At 39.6% G+C, this 20,276-nt stretch overlaps 1 protein-coding gene across 1 annotated transcript in view; it reads left to right on the top strand.

Moving 5' to 3' along the window:
• Window positions 1-20,276, top strand: part of ZNF277 (zinc finger protein 277) — a 53,363-nt gene that overhangs the window by 2,365 nt on the left and 30,722 nt on the right. The window contains exon 2 of the mRNA XM_085219369.1: window positions 18,323-18,524. Coding sequence (XP_085075495.1) covers window positions 18,323-18,524 — 202 coding nt within the window. The remainder of the gene's footprint in view (window positions 1-18,322; window positions 18,525-20,276) is intronic.

The raw sequence follows: 20,276 nt of genomic DNA, 5'->3' as shown, positions 1-20,276 counted from the left end.
TCTGTCCCAGACTATAGACCCCCATGTACATCCAACCTACCTTCCTCTCCCTGAGAGAGGGCAGCCAACACATTGGCTGGCAGTCATAAAATTCTGCCTGAATTCAGACAGCATGTCTGCTGTCTGTCATGCTAACCACGACTGACTTCAACATGTTTGCGCTGGGCTCAGAGCCCATCTTTCTTCTTGCCTTGAACAAAGACAAAGCTAGCCAGTAGCTGAAATTCCTTTTCAAAATTATTCACTTAGGGCCCAGCCACTTAGGATGAACAGATCTTATCATATAAATCACTTTGTAGGAAAAAAAAAAAAAAAGTCACCCTGATATTTATCATTTTCCTATTTCAGAGCAAAATTCCTGTTCTTTCTGCAAAGCTGTTCACATGATGTGCTTGATGTGCACCTCCGAAGTTGTGTCACTTCTTTGGAGACAGAATGTAGGAAAATAAAATGTAACAGTTTTTCCTGTCCTGCCATTTCCTGTGTATGGGAAAACCTGAGCTTGTATATGCTAATCCAGGGCTGTGTTGCTTTCTGGTTAATTCCCTCCAGCAGCTGTCACTGAGTGGCTTATAATAAACATATCACTGTCCACAGTGCAAGTTATTCAGTCTACATTAATTATGCTACGTAACAGTATTTCTTAAAGCATCTATCAATGGATTTTTAAGTATTCTGAATTTTTCTTTTCTGAAAGTGTGTCTTCCGTAGCTTCATAGGCAGTCTGTAAGTTACAATTTCGTATGTAGGGTTTTAGTGTGCTCAGACTCTTTTCAATGCAATACCATTCTGCTGGAGCATTCTGTGCCAGAGAACGCTATTCCTTTTGCATCTCTCTCATGTCCCATTTTTAAGGGGATCTGACTTGCTATAGAAAACTAAAGTTTCACCAGACTTGCAAAATCCCCTCTTTCTTGTTACTACCTAGAGGATATTTCAGAGAAAGTTGTTGCTTTTTTGTTGTTGTTGTTTTTTCCTTAGTACTATAAGTATCACTACTTGAGCTCAATTATAAGTTCCCTTTGTGAATAATGTTATGACAACTGTTCAATCCACTGGGTCTAGGGAGTTTTCTTTCTTGGTTACTGAAGCCCAGTCCTATGTATTTTCAGACCTGAGAGATTTCACTGTTCTGGTTCATGGATGTGTCAGCTGCTGTTCTTGTCTTCAGGTCTGGCCAATGGCAAGACAGTACGTATTCAAGAGAGGCATGCCAAAACAGGAAAATAAGTTGGTTAGCCATGCAGACAGCTACAGAGCAATGCCTTTATCGTACCCTCATAAACACCAATAGTGCTCACATAAACAGCAGCACAGATAGTTCTTCCTTTCCGGTCAATCAGGACTGACATTCACTAGAGAAAACATGATTTTCTCTAGATTTTTGGGACCCACCATGTCTACATACCTCTTAAATTTCAGCGTGGGCTCTAAGTTTGTTTAATACCATCCCTGGACTTTGGACCAATTATGCAGCCACTGGCTCAGACACATTGTTTTAAAATATAATCTTCTGCTCACTATTCCAGTTTGATTACACATACAGACACGAGATGCTGTGGAAATACACCCAGGCCCCTCTTGTTGCTGCTGTTTAGATCTTTCACATGTACACTCCAGCCTCTCCAGTTGCTGGCATCTAGACCTACAAGTTTTACGAGCTGTGGTTCCTCTGTTTGCTACCATTTCAACCTCTTGTGTTTTGGGCTCTCCAGTTGCTGGCATCTGGACCTGCAGGCCCAGTGGCCTGCAATGTGTTCAACAGTTGCTTACATTTAGACCTTGCAGCACTCTTGTCTATGTGGCAGAGTAAGAGTATGCATAAGTTAAGAATATAATTTAATAATAAGGTAGGTAGAGTGCATTGATCATGTGCAAGGCTCAGGAATGTACTTACATGCAAGTGGCTGTTTTTATGCCCATCTTCTGTTTTCCCATGCTTTTTCTTCTCCCCTATCTGTCTTTATCTCTCCATCTCTCCACCCTTGTCTCCTCCCACATAAGTCTGCCTCTAATTATTTATTTTCCATTTGTCCTAGGTCAGCTATATACACAACCAAATTTGTTCTTTCTGATGCTCTTTCCTGGGTTGCATGGCCTATGGCCTCACTGTATCGGTTAGCCCTGCTGGCCTCACAGGGTTTTACTCTCCAGAAGATCCCAGTATCCTTCCCCGTTTCTGTGTGAAGCCTGGCCATCTCTCACATAACTCCCCTCTTCATTATCTGAAATCCAACCATTCCTCAGTTTTCTCTGTAGCTCACTTGTCTACTCAGAGCTTGGTAGCTACAAGTGAACTCAAATATTTATGGGAGTGGGGAAGTGAAGCACTTCTTAGCTCCCATGTGCTAAATTAAAGATGGGGTTTGGCCTCCTTGTTGCTTCTTCCCTTCTGTCCTGGGAGCTGGGAGGTGAGGAGGGATGTGGATGAGTGTTTCTTTTAAGTTGTGTCCCTAGGTTATTGCTAATTTCTGATAATAACATTGTAATAATCTTTTCCTCCATGTTCGCTGCTCCAAGCTATGTTAAGGGTATGGTGCTGCAGAGCACCTTAGATAAAGCTTATGCATGTATCATGGTGGCTCTCCTGGAGAAACAATTAAAAGAGTTCCTCAGCAGTAGCTCCACACCACACAGGGATCTTCAAAAAAAGAAACTGCCTCTTTATCTCCCTGTCTGGTCGCTTTGCCCTGGGAGAGCCAGGCAGAGAGGGAAATGTTAATATCACCAATGTCTGTGCTCTTCCCTAAAGCCAAGTCTCAAGATGTGGAGGATTGAGGAGTGTGGTACCTTTGTGTCCTATTTGGGTGGCAAAGATCAGGGTTGAAGTCCACTAGTGAAAATGCACACCCTGACTGTCATATCCAGAAGCCTGTCCACAGTTGTGGATCCTTTGCACACTACCATGGTTTTTGAACCTATCTGATACTTACACTGAGGCCTTCTTATCCTTCCTACTGGGCAGCTAATCCATCCTGGTGTTTGCTGGCAGAATGGAGACATGCATTGACACCTCTCACTGTTACCACACAGTCGTGGGTCCCTCAGATATTAGCAGCCTCAATGTCTGCTACCCGAACCTTGGGCCTCTTGCCCAGCCACTGACTCAGACCTTCAGTCTTCTTGGGTACAGGTGTCTTTATATTCAGTGGTTACTTGCTGGCTGTGCCAATTTCAACTTTCCTAGCAAATTACACGTGCACACAGAATTCAGTTCACTAGGAAAATACAAATATGCTATAATCTCTGTAGCTGCAGATATCTGAACCAGTGACATGCAGTCTCTTGCACAGTCTCTGGCATGTGGGCTTTGGAACAGTATCACCAATATAATAGAGGATGAGTTATACAAAAAAGTAATTAGGAAAAGTATGAAGAAGTGTCACCTATTGTGATCAGATACGAGGCTTGGTCAGAGAAGCATACCTGCTGGTGGCCTGTTTAAGTGCAGTTGTTCTTTTTATTCCCATTGCCGGCGTTTCCGTGTGTTTGTTCCTTCCTGATCCCTTCCTTTCTGTGCCGTTGGCCCCTCTCTAAATTTCCCATAATAAGATTTACATCAATCCACATTCCAGTTCTGCAAGCAACCTCAAATATTCCATAATATTTACAGTAATCATACACTCCTTTTCTTTCAGTGACAGAGTTCAGGTTGAATCTCATCAACGCTGCATCTGAGTAGTTCCTTAATGGTATTCATTCCTGAAGTGACCAAAGAGACTTCTGGTCTTCATTATTCTCTGTCATCACCTGCTCATTAGTATGAGTGTGTCTGTGTGTGTAATCTATCACTTTCCATGTTATTAATTGTAAATTTTATACAGAGCAGTTCTTAACCAAATTAATTAATGAGCCAAATACTCTTCCATCCCACATCCCGTTATGCTACCCATCCTACCCAAACCAGCCCCTGGGTAAGTAGTTTACCTTCTTCCTCTTTAAACATCTGCCGTTTGTGAGCTGGGAGATGATGGCTATTTGCTGTCATGGGTTAAAACCCCAGCAAGGTGACAGATCAGTCACTACCCAAGCTTGTGGCTATCACTTTTGGTTTATTCACCAGAGTTCCTCAGACATTAATTTGTGAGAGGTAGGTCACCCAGCCCACCCACACTTGCCTGTGTCTGCTTGTTGGGTTTAGAGTATGGCATCCTTCTTCTTTATTCTTCTTTAAAACCCCAGCTGATTCCAAATGTTTGCATACTTGTTTGTGTCCTCATTTGTTCCCCCACAGGGGGCTACCTCCCATTCAGTGTACCACCAACCCTCTGTTTCTTGAATTGAACCTATGCATTCGATTCAGGATTCCAAGCCGTATGCCATAGATTTTAGGGAGAAGGGAGTGCTTCTGCCAGGAGGCATTATGAACTCTTTAGAGAATCGTGACTTGATGCAAGTTAATCGCTGTGAAAAGAACAAGCAGCAATTACACCTGGAGGGTAGGTTCACTATTAAATTCTGTGAGTGCAACACAATTTATTGTAATGTGATTACCAGAATGAACCTCCTAAATGAGCATTATCTAAAAATGTTTTAAGAGCGTATTTGTTAATGATGTTTAATTAAAAATGTAATTTGAAATGAAAATAAGGATGTAGGTCACATGGAGGACTGGAAATTGTTACGTCACAACTGATTAAATAACCTTGTATGTGCTTCTGTGTTTGAATAGCAGAAGCTTTTCATGTAACCATTGCAATAAAACTGTAGTGGTTTTTAGCCTTTCACAGGATATTTGTTAAAAATATTGAACACCTGGTGACAGGTGAATATACGAGTGAAATTAAGTATCTTCTTAAATAGATAATTATGGATTAATTAAAAAAAAATGGATTGTATTGCTTGACTGTACTATCTGAACCGCTTACTATCCTGCCATAATTTTACAAATAGTTATGTTAAAATGTGCAGTGTGTTTTATCTGAAGACATAAGGTGTCTTCACACCTTACCATGAATATGTAACTCACTTTAGTACAAGACAAAGAATATGTTGAATTCTCCATAAATACCCAATAAAGACATGCAGGTTGGTTTTCTCCAAATTCAGAAAACTTTCATAGCTTAAATGAAGAAGAAAGTAGATGGCCTTTGTCTTCGTTTGATAGAATTCCTTAACTGTCTACTAGTACAGATACAGCTGCAATTAAATCTAGTAATCTGAGCCAATTCTTACCTGCTCAAGTTCAGATAAGGGCTTTGGCTCATGAGCAGGCTAGCAAGTATCAGATACTCTATACACTGACTAGAGCTCTCTGAGAGGTAAGCTGCTTCAGACTATCTAAGTAAGTGTGTGTGAACCACAGAACGGCTTACATGTGATAACTTGTTTACGTGCTAATGCTTTTAAGTTGTCTGAAATCTCTACTCAAGCATTCTGTTACCTGCGGTGCAGCAGTTGCTGAGCTACGGTGAGTGATGATTTCTATATCTGCAAGCTGATGAAGTCCTTTAAACTATCTCAGTATTACCTGAAAAGTTTCTCATTACTAGAACAAATAATAGATGTGTAAATACCATAAAAAGATGTAGAGGTGTTACAAGTTTTTGGGTGTTCTGAATATAGCACAGATGTTAAGATAATTTGCTCTGCCCCATGAAACACCCTGTTGACAGGAGTTTTTTTTAATTTGTTTTGTCTTTGCTTGGTAACACCAGTTCTCTGTAAGACTCCGAACCTGTAAATCATGTCCTCTGAGGTCTGCCATAAAATGTGCTTGTCGTACAAATGATCAAGTTCTTCCTCTGAGTCTTCAGCAAGCTTTCATGAAGAGGCATATAGGGCTTAATCTGAGATGCTGTTGTGAGAGAGTGCATGGTAGGATAGGACGTGAAGAACTTGAGTATTACAAAGTTGCAAACTTTAAATATTTTAACTTCATTATAGCTGAAGTCGTTATTTGTCTGTCCAGACAGTCCTCATAAACTTTCTCAACCCTGCGTGCTTCCTTGCATCAAGTCTATCTTGCAGACCTTGCTAGAACTCTGTGCTTGTGTGTTCTCAGTGCAAAAATGTCAGTTATTCTCAGATTGTCTCTAGGACCTCTCCTTCACATTCTCATCCATAAACACCCAGCTGACTGAAGCCAAAAGAAAAGCTTAAAAGCATTTGAATGTCTTTCTGTGGATATTTTAAAGTAGCTTTTAATGTTGCATCAGTATATAAATAAAAGAATTGCACAGTGTGGGAAGAACTATGGCACTGAAAAACTGGAGGGAAGGAAAAATGGAAATTTTGTACAGCTTTTGAGCAAGACCATACCCCTGAAGAGCTAGGTATGTAATTGTGACACGCAGCTCATTCAAGTCAGTGGAATGCATATGTGAAGATGCAGATTCTTTGCAGAAGTGTTGTCTCAAGTCATCAATAATTACTTGAAATGAATAAAACTAGTGTCCTGTGACTTGATAGTTGTTGAATTAAATAGTATATTGTCAGTACTTTTAAAACTGCATAGCCAGATTGGAACTGTACTGCCTAGTCTGTGATAGTGTGCAAACTCTTGAAAGATGCCAAACTGCTAAATAGTAAGATTGGGTAGTTTGAAGGATGTACACACAATATACCTTAAGGATATATCAGTTATTACATAAGAATACAAACATGATGTGTATGCCTATTTAAGCGATACTGTATCATGTTAGAGAACGACTCTGCCCTACCTGATAGGGCAGTAGATTTGTACCCAGAGATATAAGCAATAGCACCATTTTTACTGTACAAATGCAAAGTGCTCAGACTACTTCCTAAAGAAGTAGTACCCATATTTGATGTTTTGGTTATGGTAGGGAGTGCTAAACTGAATGCTTCATTAATTTTACATGCTACATGTTATGGCAGCCAAATTGTAATTATGAAGTAAATATAAATAATATTGTGTTTTACTTGAGTTTTCTTTTTAATTAGAAAGGATTATAGATAATCAGTGTATAGCAGTAACTATAAACTTCTAAAATTTCTGAAGTATAGGAAATGGCATACTTGCATTCCGATTATCTGATTGTTGTTATCAAGGCTGTTTCCCAGCCTGTAATTCCGTGTCTCAGTCTTCATTGCTTGTTTTCCACTTGTGTTTTGATATAGTAAACCTATAAATGAGAAATTGTGGTAGATGTTTTGTCAGTGGTTTCATTAGTCCAAAACTCAGACAGACGCCATCTGTTCTTAGTCATATATTTCAGCTGGCTTTCTTAAACTTTCCATTTGAGTTTTTTGCTTCTTGTTTTGTCTGGACAGTCTCTTCAAAATGGTGGGTTTTTTTCCACATTCTTTTATATTTCTCTCATTTTTATGAATGATGGTGACCATTGTGAAATGGCCCAGCTGCTTCTGGTTCATTCTGGCTCATTTAGATGTCACTCTCCTATTTGTCATTGGTCGTTTGGACCCTGAGGAGTGGCTGTTCCTCTTTCTTGCCCTGGATAGTAGCTGCAGGTTAAACACCTTCTCTTTATCTGTTTGCTGTAGAATTGTTATAACTGGATATGCTGTTTGTTTCAACCTCACAAGCAGGTACGTTGAGGCTGTCGTACATTGACAGATAATTTGCCACAATATCAGTGGCATGGTAGATAAAAGCAACTGGTCTCCGCAACTGTATTCTATGGTTTGGTGTTTTTACTTTGGATTACATGCAGTCAGCGTTCTCATAGCAAGCATCCTCAGCATGTGTTTCAAAGATATCTGAGACAGTGCTCCTTGTTTTAGACCCAAGTGCCTCTGCTAGGAGTTGGAGTGCATTATGCACATAGCTGGACTCCAAATGAATCTAGTTAGCATGCACCAAACTTCTCCCTAAACCAAACCAATCTGCAGAGCATCTGGAGGATGATCAGAGATGTCAGGGAAGATAATTGGCTAGAGAGCAACTTGGCAGAAATGGATCTGGGGGTGCTGGTTGATGCTACTTGAATATGAGTCAGTGATGTGCCCAGATGTACACCAGGCCCAGCATGGCCACTGGGCGAGGGAAGGGGTTGTCCCCTCTGCTCTTTGCTATGTGGCCTCAACTCCTGCACTAGAAGGATATAAAGCTACTACAGAGCATTCAAAGGAAGTCTGAAGATAGTGGAGGGCAAGACATGAGAGGAGTGGCTGACATCCCTGGGTGTCCTCAGCCCAGAGCAGAGGAGCTGAGGGGAGGTCTCATGACAGCTGCAGCTCCTCACAGGGAGCGTAAGGGCAGCGCTGAGCTCTGCTCCGTGTGACAGCAACAGGGCCCGAGGGAACGGCATGGAGCTGTGTCAGGGGAGGGGCAGCTGGGGGTTAGGGAACGGTTCTACATCAGAGGGCAGTGGACATTGGAACTGGCTGCCCAGGACAGGTCACAGCACCAAGCTATCGGAGTTCAAGAAGCACTGGGATATGCGTCTCAGACATCGGGTTTGAATTTTGTGTGGTCCTGTGTGGAGCTCAGAGTTGGCCTCAATCCCTTCAGTTTCTGAAGGGGAGCTATAAGAAGGAAGGGGACAGACTTTTTGGCAGGATTTGTTGTGATAGGACAAGGGGAAATGGTTTCAAAATACAAGAGAGGAGATTGAGATTGTATTAAAAGGAAAACTTCTTTTGCAGTAAGAGTGGTGAGGCACTGGAACAGGCTGCCCAGAGAGGTGGTGGATGCCCTGAACTTGGAGACATTCAAGGTCAGGCTGGAGGGGCTCTGAGCAACCTGATCTAGCTGTAGGTGTATCTGTTCATTGCAGGGGAGTTGCATTTGATGAGCTTTAAGGGTTCCTTCCAAATCAAGTGATTCTATGATCCTTGTGGGTCCCCTCTGTGATTCTGTCTCTCTTGCATGGGTCAGATCTGCTCCAAGAGGTGCGAGAAGAGGGAAGGGGCTGCTGATGAGGTGCAGAGAGCACAGCACAGTGCTCAGCCACAGGTCTGCATGTGCCCCAGTAGCTTTGCAGTCCCAATGTGGGATTGCACAAGACTCATAATATGGAAACAGCAATGGTTATGAAGCAAATGCTTGCAGTAATAAGTAATGTTGCTGTCACTGAAGCTTCTTGCTAGCATTTGTCTTGACCAGTGTGCCAGCACAGAATTTTATTATGACTCAGTAATGCACGAATAAATGAGATAGAGCTTTTTCTCTGAAGGATGGCATGTAACAGAAAACATCCTGCTAGAGTTTTTAATTTGATTTTGTCTTCTATGGGATGAAAATATGCAGTCTGTGTTATTACTGCACTAATTTAATGTTGAGGAGTCTGCATGTATTTATACAGTTAACAAAATGTTGCCTGAAAAACATAAACAATTTGTGTCACTAATTCTAACATTTTAATTCTGTTTCTTGAGGAAATTTAAGTTCAATTATTTTATCATCCCCATCTATGAGCTACATTAACCAAAACAGTCATTAAGTGCATACCACACTTAAGAAGTTAAGATCCGTGTCATGTTTAATAACTGCTTGAAGGACAAGATAAATAAGTATAATATCATGAAATGTTTACTTCAAATTCTGGGACATAGAGTATGTTCAAATTTGATATGACATGCTGTGAGAAGTCACCAAGATCTACAAGGCATTAGAACTCTGACTTGAAAATACTTTCTTCTGAAATTGGTTTTCAAAGATTTATTTATAAAGTGTGTAAATAGAGGATTATTTGAAATACAGTCAAGGCTTTGTTTTCCTGAGCTAAGATATCAATTAGGCTGAACTATATTGATCCACATCACTGCACATTATAATGAGCTGTCCTTTTCAGCCATTGTTTTTTCCAGTTTGAATACCAATTTATGGAGGTTTGATTCTAAAAGTAGAAACAACTTCTTTTGCAGCTCTCCATCTGGAAATGCTCCAGTTCTCTGAGAAAAGCAGCAGCAGTCCACAGAGTTGCTAACACACAGTGCTTCTTCATTGTACTGATTCCTCGTTAAATACAAAGAACAGTTAAACAAGTCAGCCTTGAAGTCTTGCTGAGTATTGGGAAAGCGTTAGAATAGCTGATCTCTACCTGTTCTGCCAATATAAAAGCTACAAATGTCAGGATCTCAGAAATGGGGTTTCTGGGGATGCAATTTGAGATTAGGATTAAGTTCTATTAGTTCTATTATTCTTAGAATTCTATTATTCTTAGAAAAATTCAAGTAAAGAGAATGTAACTTTTTAAATATATATTTTTTTTTTTCCTAAATAATTGCATTTCCCTAAGAAAGTCTACCGTTGGAAAAGAGCTCTGCAGTGCAAACAATTTAGTCAGGAGCCTGGTAAAAATTCCTATCATAATCACATGGCAATATCTCATTGGAATGTTGAAAAGAGGTTTTAGATTTTTAAAGGAAAATCACACAGCCTTGCCTGTATCTGCAGAAAGGAAAGCAGTAATTTACAAAGATCACTGGGAAGCCCTTTTAACACCAGGAGGAAAAAAAGCTGAATCTGTGTATGATAAACATGTTCTTGGAAATTGAATCCTGTTAGAGGAATAAGACAACTAAAAGGAGAAAAGATGAGGAAAATTCTTGTAATGAACATTTATTGATCTCTACTAAATTTTTAAAACTTTGTACAAAAAAGTACAAAGTGAAGTTGTTAGCACCTCATATTTGGCAATGTTGACATAAAAATACTAGTTTCAGTACAACAGTTGTTAAAGGCATGGTAAAAATCAGTTGTAGCAATCCATACAAAACATATCATTAAGACTCCCTGTTTTCCTCAGAGCTAAGGTCACAACTGCATTAAAGAGAAACTAAAACAGGACTAATTTCAAGCTTGCTAATGTTTTCACAGATGTCTGTGGAACAGTGGCAGTGGTAAGCTTTGCAGGCTCTAAATTTTTCATGTGAAAAAAACTGAAGTTTAGTCTTTATATCTCAACTCTAAAACAGCGTTTAATAATTTATTACAGTGCCTTTGATGTGTCCTGATATACTTAATAGCAAACTAAACAAAAAAAATCTAGTGCTTTTTATTAGTTAGATGATGAGTGCAAAACAAAAACCAAAATGATCACTTCTGTCCTTCCAATTCTTGTGTTTGTCCTTCTCTTCCTGGGAACTTTACATTCAGAGTCTCAGGCTGCATAATTACCTTGGTAACCTTTCGAGATAGTGAGTTTTAATCATTGCTTCTTAATCCCTGATTTTAGTGTCTAACTTGGATCTCAGCTCTTCGTATCTACCTTATCATCACACTAAACAATATAATCAATATAATTTACTTCAAATCAATATACTTTAGGTCTGTATAATTTACTTAATTTACTTCAAAGATACCTTCTTTGCTGAAGTATCGTATTGTTGTCTAGAAACTGAAATCAGTATAACAATTCATATAAGTTGAAGTGATTAATAAATATTAATTTTTATATCAATTTTTGCAGTTAAACATTTAAGTACGGAGGAGATGTCAGAGGAGACCACTAAGTATTGATTACCACCAATCATCCTGGTTTGCTTTATTGCTTTTCTTATTTAAAAAAAAAAAAAAAACAGAATACAGACATAGCGTTCTGTATAGATGTTCCAACAGTCTTTGTGTATTTAAGATCTGTAGTTCTTGTCTTGCCAGTGCATTGAGGTGAATGACAATAGATCCTTCACGTGAGTACAGTGTCTGCAGAGAGAAATGTTTGTAGAACTAACCACAGAGTTCTCACTGCAAACTGCATCCAAGGCCAAAATTCAGGAAAGGAAAAGCTTTGAGGAGATCATATGACGAGGGTAAAAATATTCTTGGAAGGAGAGAGCTGGAGAATGATGGCTGGTGTTGCAACTCATACATGTTCTGCATCTGTGCTTGTGAGTTGTGGGAAAGGAGCAGAGGGTGGAGTGGAAGTAAATGAGAATTATGGTTTGTGGAAAACTGCATGAGGGACTTAAACTGAACTTGATTTCCCAGTTTATGTCACAGCCCTGCACAGACTTGAGTACTGAAGGTGTTACGGCTGCAGAGAAGGAAGACTTTGGTAAGGGCAATCCAGGAGAGAGTGGGTGGAGTGGGTTAGAAAGGAAGCTACAGCAGTAGGTATGGAAGCAGGCATGCTGAAGCTCTAGAAGGCATTTTAGCAGTGAGAGTAGTGAAAAACACTGCTCCCTTCACAGTGCAGTTCATAATAGCCGTGACCTTTCTGCAAGCCTACAGCAGCACCCGTAGGCGAGACTAAATCCTGAAGCATCTCCAAAGGAGTTGAGAAGAATTTACTGAATGGCAGAAGGAGTGGATGCATTAAGACTTGGGAGATACTCTGAAGGTGTAACTGAAACCAATGAGATGTCTGCTGTAGGAAGAGTCCAGAAAACAACCTTCACAAACAGCAAAGCAGAAGTTCTGTTAGTAATCATCACATGGGTTGTCACTTGTAAGAATTATTGCAGCTGAAGTACAGGAGAAGTGGAAAAATTAGGTAAACTTACATTCTTTTGCTAATTTTTTCATAGTTTTGCTATGAGTAGGAATTGACTTTGCATTTTATTTGTCTAGCAAACACAAATACTGAAGTGGTGCTACCATTTCACCATATAGGTATTCTGTAAACAGAAAGGGTACTAATTTTGCTGAACAACAGTGGTAACAAATCAGAGTAGCTCTAAAGGGCAAAAGAGAAATGTTCAAAAATTCTTTCTGAATTAAATATAAATGTTATTTCATGTTTGTGACAAAGGCATCAAACATTTAGTTAAGCCAAAGTTAATCCATGCTGTTCACTCAGAAATGAGGCATTGTGTGACTCTGAGCTCGCACAGAATGTCTGTAATGTGTTAAATGTTTATAAATGGCATATTAACATTGGCGTTTAAATATTGTTATGAATACTTATTAGGATCACTTTCATCTGTGTATGCGCACACGTATGTGTGTCCCTCTCAGTGTGAGTGGAATTCTTTTGCTCTGGTGTTTTTTTGTTATTCATGCAAGGTTTAGTCTTCCTGGGCTTAAGCAGAGAGATGACCAGCACTGGCATATATACCTGTTGGTGAACTAGGCAATCATGTAGGCTATTATTTAAGCTTGATCTCACTGGCAGGCAGATTGGTTCTGTTTTATTAAAATTCCAACACTTCACATTTTTATTAATCACTTTCCCACTTCTTCTATTCACTTGTATTCCGATGCCTCTACGCCGGTACCCATAGCAACACTTGTTAATGCTAATGAAACTGCAACATCCTAAGCTCCCCGACAGAGCAGCCCTGTTAAATATGGCTATTTAGCACAGTTGTATTTCTGTTAGTTCCAGCTCCCAGCAGACACCTGCTCTATAGAAACTCAATCCTGTGATACTGGGATTTGGTAACTTACAGCTTTTTCATAGAGCTGTCATTCTACTGAAGTAAAAATTTCATATTCCCAGACAGTGGATGCTGCAGAATCTTTACAGTTTCTGTAAAACTGGCAAGGTTTAGCTGTATGATTAAGCACACTTTTGAAGTGCTCATTTGCATTCAATGAAAAACTGCACAGACCTGAGGCTGATTGATCTTGGGGGAAGCCACGGGATGCGTTGTCTCCTACAGCACATGGGCATTTTAAGTAAATATCATCAATAGTGTGTTAACAAGCAGAAGTAATAGCTAAATAATTCCTCATGAACTCAGACTGAATGATAGTTGAACTTAATAGAAGTACTTGAGTGCTTTAATACATAAAGCGAGAAAATTGTTATGGGTATTGATTCTTCGTTCACTGAGGCACATATTTGCATGTAGTATTCATGAGGATGATGACAGGGTGGTTTATTTCCATTATTCTGAGTTTTGGTTTTGAATACTGTTTATTTGGCAAGTCATTAGTCATCCATCTTTCATACTTCTGGAAACAATGGAAAAATCCTGTAATCAGTAATAAATCGCTTCCAAGAATACAACCACAAATTAGGGAATGCCACTGTGCCAGCAAATACATCTTGCAGTGCCAAGGTTGCAGAACAGGGAAGCTGTCATGTGTCTGTTTCAAGTGGTAAGCCAGTGCTTCTTGATACTCGTTTCTATCATAGCTCAATAAAGCTTGAATATCAGACAAGCTTTGTGCCTATTCTTTCTAGAAGAATTTTGAATGCAGCACTGTTTTGTGCAGAACCGAATTTAAGAGTACACACTCAGCTCCCTAATGTGGGGGGGCTGATTACTTCAGGAACTAAGTAGTTTTGCCATGTAATCAGTGTAAGCTTGGGGGAGGGTGCTCAGCCTTTCTGCCTTCCAGTAGACATCTGCTGTGCTGTTGTTACAGTGTGCCAGGTTTGCTCTGCGCCTTTTGTTTTCCTGTCATTTTTACTCCCCTTTGTTCTTTGTCTGAAACCTCCCGTTTTTTACTAATTGTTTAGATTCATTTATTTGCCTCTGTATTTTTGTTACATTTATTTTTGGTTTAAGATCATTTAAAGTTCTGCTAATCTCCACCTAATATTAACCAGCAGTATTAATGAGATAATAAACCAGACTTGTTGGTAATGACTTGATTCATTCAGCTGCTGGATTTAATTAGAAAGACACTTAACATTCCAGCAGATGTTCTTATTTTGTTTCATTGTCCTTGTGTTACCAGCCATGGGTTTACAAATATATACTGTACAGGACTGTATTTACATAATATACTCTTCAACTTGAAGCTTTGTTGCTGTGCCATAAACTGCAAGAAATTACCTGAAACCTCGAAATTTCTATCGTAAGTCAATTTGCACGGATTCCTCTGTCATCATTTAATTTCTTAGAACACTCACAGTCTTGAATTTTCACAGTATTCTTCGTCTAATTAAAAAAAATGCTTAATTTTCATAAAAGAAGTTTGATTTCTTCTTTCCTAGTTACACTTGCCTTCTAGTCCCATAACTGTCATTCCTCTTTTTCCAGTTGCAAAGCTTCCCAGGGAAGGGTCTGAGTTGAGCATTCTCTGCAGAGAATGGGAGCTCCTCCCTGGGCTTGCTGAGTGCCTTCTGCAGGTATCTGCCATTCCCTGAGATTGGCACTTGAATCCAGCCCAAATCCAAGCCATGTCAGTGAGCCGTGAGAACAGTGGAGCTTTGTTGTTGATCTGAACGCTGTCTAGCTGGAGAATGTGTCTTACGCAGCAGCTTGAACTTTTCCCCATTTGCAGTTAGGCTACGTAGCTCTGATGTGCGACCAGAAAGAGCAGAGCAGGACACATGTTAGTGCATTTGGTGACTCAGGTGTGCCTGTACTGAGAGCAGTAAGTTTTGCATCCCGTGCCAAACATTACTGTTAAGAAGCACAGCGATAAAATCATAGTACTTTCTTTTCCTTTGTGTGTAATGCTTTTCAAGGAATCTCATAAACTTTATAGGGCATGCTTACAGTACAATCACATAGAACAGCTAAGGCTGTTAAGCAGCTTGCCACCATGAGAGCAGGAAGGTCCTGATTCATCGCAGTGCTTCTAGCTGCATGCTCCTCAGCTTGCTCATGTCCTTACTGGAGCATCTTCAATATTACTGTGCAAAAATAAAGAAGTGAGTAGTTCTGTCTGGTTAGAGAGCTGAATCGACTCAGCAAGGGACTTGGCAAGTATAAGAATCAGCACAAGCAGTGGGGGGATGTGGTGGTTAGCAGTGGCAGGATCAGGTGCAGGAAGACGGGATAGCAGGGCATTCCATCCCTTAATGGTTAAACCATCTCCTAGATACATCTTTCACAAGTGACCTTTAAATGCACAAATCTTTCCTTGCTTTTCTTTCTGCTATTCAGATCTATTGTATTGGCTATAAAATTGCACGGCATATTGCTTTGTGATAATTGCACGTGATCATGCAGATAGAGTACATTGCCTGTATTGCAAAGTCTTTATTATGCCTTTGTGGCATAACGTTTACTTAACGTGCAAACCAACATTAGTTTTGAGTTGGGAACAACCATATTTAAAACTAAAAATGTTCCAGTAAGGAAAATGAATCCATTTTGAGCTTGTTGCTTCATTAGCTGTGAAGGTTAACTAGTCTGTATTTAACAACACTTAAAATGAAATGAAGCCATGTACTTTCTCTAATGGGCAGTCTTCTTTCATTTTCCTTTATCACTGTTAAGTGGTATATGGAGTTTGTAATGTGTAGGAAGCAGGATTATGTTGTACTAATATCATATGCACACCTGTAACAAAAAGTAGGGCCTCTTCCAGTTTTGAAAGTAATTCGTGAAATCCAAATCCTTTTCTATACTGGCTCATTGTCAAATGTCTTTAAAGTATTCATTTTATTTTTCCCCAAAGAATAGGGTATACCTTTTAGTCTTTGTTTTCAGAGAATATATTCTTGTAGTCTTTTATTTCTAGTAATTTACATTTTTAGCTCAGAATTAGCTGTAAAAGACTACAATTTTATCTGTCATTGTTAAAGGTTGAGCAACATGATGTCAGCTGTCAGCTGTCAATTCTGTAAATGAGAGAGGGGTTTTCTCAGCTCCTGAATAAGACGGACTTTGAATGAAGTCTTCGGAGTATCTACTTACATAACAGCCATGCTCATTTTGCATTAAGTAGAGGAGGAAAACTCAGAGGCCAAGGGATGATTTGGCAGAAACTTGATGGAGGAGTTTTACAGAGAACTGTGTACTGTCCTGTTCACCCCAGGCACAAATAAGAGAGGAATTATGTGATACATTTTGCTGTTATTTTGTTTTTCAAGTTATAAGGAGCAGGGCCAACTGAAGCACTGCAGAAGAATCTCCTGGTATTTGAGTGAACTAAACAACAAAAATGCTCTTCAGTGTTAACAAATGAAGAATAATATACCTGTGAGTGAACACAAAGGCCATGGCCACTGTCATGTACGTTAATACGTGATTGACTTTTCTGAAACTTTCTGAGAATTGAATGGTTAAGAATGATCCTGAAAGCAAGCAACATGCTTGGAAAAGATTCTGTGAGAAGCTTGCAGTTTTTCACTCATTTTCCTATGACTGCATGTGAAAAATGCATCCCAGTGCCCTCCCTCCCTGCTAAGCCCTCATCTGTTCTTCAGAGTTCAGCAGCTTTTCTCCAGTATATTTTCTCCAAGTGGCCACTTGGCTCCAAACATAGCATCGAAATTAGCTGCTTTTTCAGAGATTTCAAGTAGATTTATTTGTGCTATTCTGATGTTTGTATTATGTGCTAATCCATTAGCTTCTATGCTAAAGGCTGTGGCCTTTGTTCTGCTCTGTGCGTTTATCCTCTTGTTCAGTGTTCTCTTGCAGCAGATGAGCACAAAGGTATTTTCATGGGTTCTTTTTTACTTCACCTCCTCCTTGCATAAGCTTTGAAATAAATTGTGTAAGCTTCTTCAGTTGCCACACCGGTCCAGCAGTCGATATTTAAGTAATTCTCTTTCAGTATTAGCCACACTCTTTGGGCATCAGTACTTCACCCCGGTTTATTCCTGCTGTCACTCACCTCTGCACTGAAAGATTAACAGATCTGTTCTCCAAGTCCAATTCTTTGGGTCCAAACAATTTCTTCTCCCTATTACTCGTGCTGAGTAACTGCATCAGCTCCTCGTCTGTGCCACAAAGAAATCCCTACCTTACACACCTGTCTCTCGAAAGTCAATTTGATGAGGCAGACAGGCTTTTGTTTATTTGGACTTGTGAATGTTCAAATAGGTCATTGCAAGAGATCTACACCAAAAATGAGCAGAAAGCACTGTAGGTGCTTATTGGGCAGAGCTGAACTGGCTGGCAGAGTATCTGCTTAGTTCTCTTGGCGTCGTTAAGAGTCAGCAAATGCAAGGGAAATTAAGTTGCTCTACTTTTCACTGTAAACACATTTTAATGACGCTTCAGGCTATAAACCAATACTGTAAGAATGCAAAAAACTAGAATCTTGCAGCTAAAAAGTTCTGCTTAGAAGTGCTGACCCTTTTGATAGGATTGCTGTATCATTTAGAGTAGCAGCTGCTGTTCTTAAAATAGGAAAAATTGGAACAATTTATACAACCTCAGTGTAATAAAGAAATGTCTGGGGGAAGGGAATAGGCTGAAGTGCAGGTAAAGCTAGCAGAGGAGGAATGTCAGGAGCAGCTGTATTGCTGCAGGTAAGTCCGTGTGCTGTGCACTACCATCACTCCGTGCTGTGCAGTTTTACCAGGTAAACGGAATTTGGTGTGTCACGCCCATCAGTCTTCTGCCAACACACTGCCTTGCCAGAGTGTTTTATATTTTCACATGGCGAAAGTAGAAGCCTTAACGGCCTTAGGACAGATTTTGTATTCCACAAAAGCAGCATAGAACTGAAGAAGCTGTATTTCCTATGTTTTTGTGCCTTCTTCCCCTTGTGGCCCCAGCAGCTCCTGTTTACCTCTGTCCCCATCTGCACCGCAACTGAAAATTTGTCACTTAGTCAAAACTAATTTAATTATTTTTTTATTTGTCTTCATTACAGAGTGTATTTTGGAACCTCTGTCTCTACCAGAAAGTCCAGCAAGTCCTGATGGTGTTGCTACTGTAGAAAGTTCTCCCACTGTGCCTTGCATTTTCTGTGAAGAATGCTATGTCTTAGCAGAACAAAACCAGCTCCTGAAGCACATGATAATTGAACACAAGCTTGTCATTGCAGATGTGAAACTGGTTGCAGATTTTAAAAGGTATGGAATGTATTGCTTGTACTAGATGTGTATGTGAAAGTATATAAAGTTTCAGAAAACAAGAAATTGTCTTTCTGAAATACTGGTTTTACAGTGGACTGTTGTATGGTTACAACACAGGGCAATTCTTCCATTAGAAATTATTTGTCGTATCCTAGGGACTTCTCAGCTCATGTTATAACCAGCAAGCTAGAGAGCTGTTTATTCCATAAAGCACACTCTAGACAATCAACTCTTCCATTTTTTGGTCTTATTTGTGTAGGAAAGGATTATTTCTACCACTACATGATGTCCTAAAGCTGTATTGTGTACAGAAGCTGCTCAGCACATGAGCTTCCACATTCTGGGGTGAAATTCATTTACCCTGTCATAGGGATGCCAGTATTTCCCCACAGAAATCAGATTAAATCCTTAACTGTACTTCACAGGTCTGTGATCGATGTGTAGCTGTGACTCCTACAGCTGTGTCACTGATCACCTCAGCAGGATCACATTTGGCTTGCTTTCTTTTAATGTCCTGCAGTAGCTGGCACAGCCCCAGCTGGCTTGTGATTTCAGAGACTGGGCACTTGTTTGGCATTTTGCTTCCACACACAAGGATGTCAGTAAGCTAGACAGTACCTACCAATTTGTAGCTAGCTCTGTTGCAGTGTTTAGATGTTAGGTGGCTGATTTCTTAACAAGAAGGAGTTTTCTGGTAGGTCTTCCATGACAAGTTACTCAGCCAAAGACTGTTCTAACCTTTAAGATGCAAAAAAATTAAATATTAGGATGAAATTTGGGAAGATAAAAGCCATATAAATCCTTATTCCAACATATGAGTTTAACATTGCTTAAAATTGGAGACTGATGCTTGTTTTTGTTTGGTTTTGTGCTGAAAGCAGCAGAACAAGAATTCAGCGTTCTTCGGAGATAATGCTGTTTTGCTGTTTTCCTCAAATAAATAAAGGGATCAGAACTGCTCAGTAATGGAATGCCAGTTTAAGAGCGCTTGGGGGATTTATTCTGGGTTACTAAAAATGTATTTGAAAACCACCTCTTCAAGAAAAAGTCAATTTAGATTTTTTTATTTTTTTATTTTTTTGCTGTTAATTCAATTGGAAAGTATCCAAATGTTATAGAAAATGGCCCCAGGATGGAAGTCATGAAGTTGTTACTCTGAAATATGTCTTCTATTCTTTGCTGCATCAATTATTAGCAAATTAGTCTAATACTGTGAATGACTTACAACCAGTCTTAGTTATGCATTTATTGACAGAAAACAAGAGCTGAAGGGTCCGGAGGAGAGCAATGCTAATTTACAACTTTTTTTTTCTTAAGCTTAGAAAAGCAAACATAAGTTGGCAGTAGGAGAAGGGGTAGAAATGAGGGGAATAAGCTTTCAACACATGCATGATGTAGAGGTCACTGACCAGTTATTCTCTCTATCTGGAAGTGTGACAAGGTATTTGCTTTGTCTGAGCATCGATTCTTTGAGTTAAGTTGCAGTCTTATGGTAGCAAATTGCTTAAGAGTAAGCTAGCTTCATGGCATAGAAATTATGGTGTGATGAGTCTGTCTAAATGGTGTTCACTTATTTCACTACAGGGGACAGACTAGGTGACATCTTGAAATCCTTTTGCACATTTATGTCCTAAAAACTCCAGGAGTCTTTATGATGCCATGTCCGTAGGAAACAGCTAGCCTTTACCTGACCAACTCCATCTTTATTAATGTCATACACCAGTCATAAATATAAATGTAAACATGCAC

Source organism: Meleagris gallopavo, chromosome 1, assembly GCF_905368555.1.
Source record: "Meleagris gallopavo chromosome 1, MGAL_WU_HG_1.1, whole genome shotgun sequence".
NCBI lineage: Eukaryota > Metazoa > Chordata > Aves > Galliformes > Phasianidae > Meleagris > Meleagris gallopavo.
This window is presented reverse-complemented; position numbering and strand designations above follow the sequence as displayed.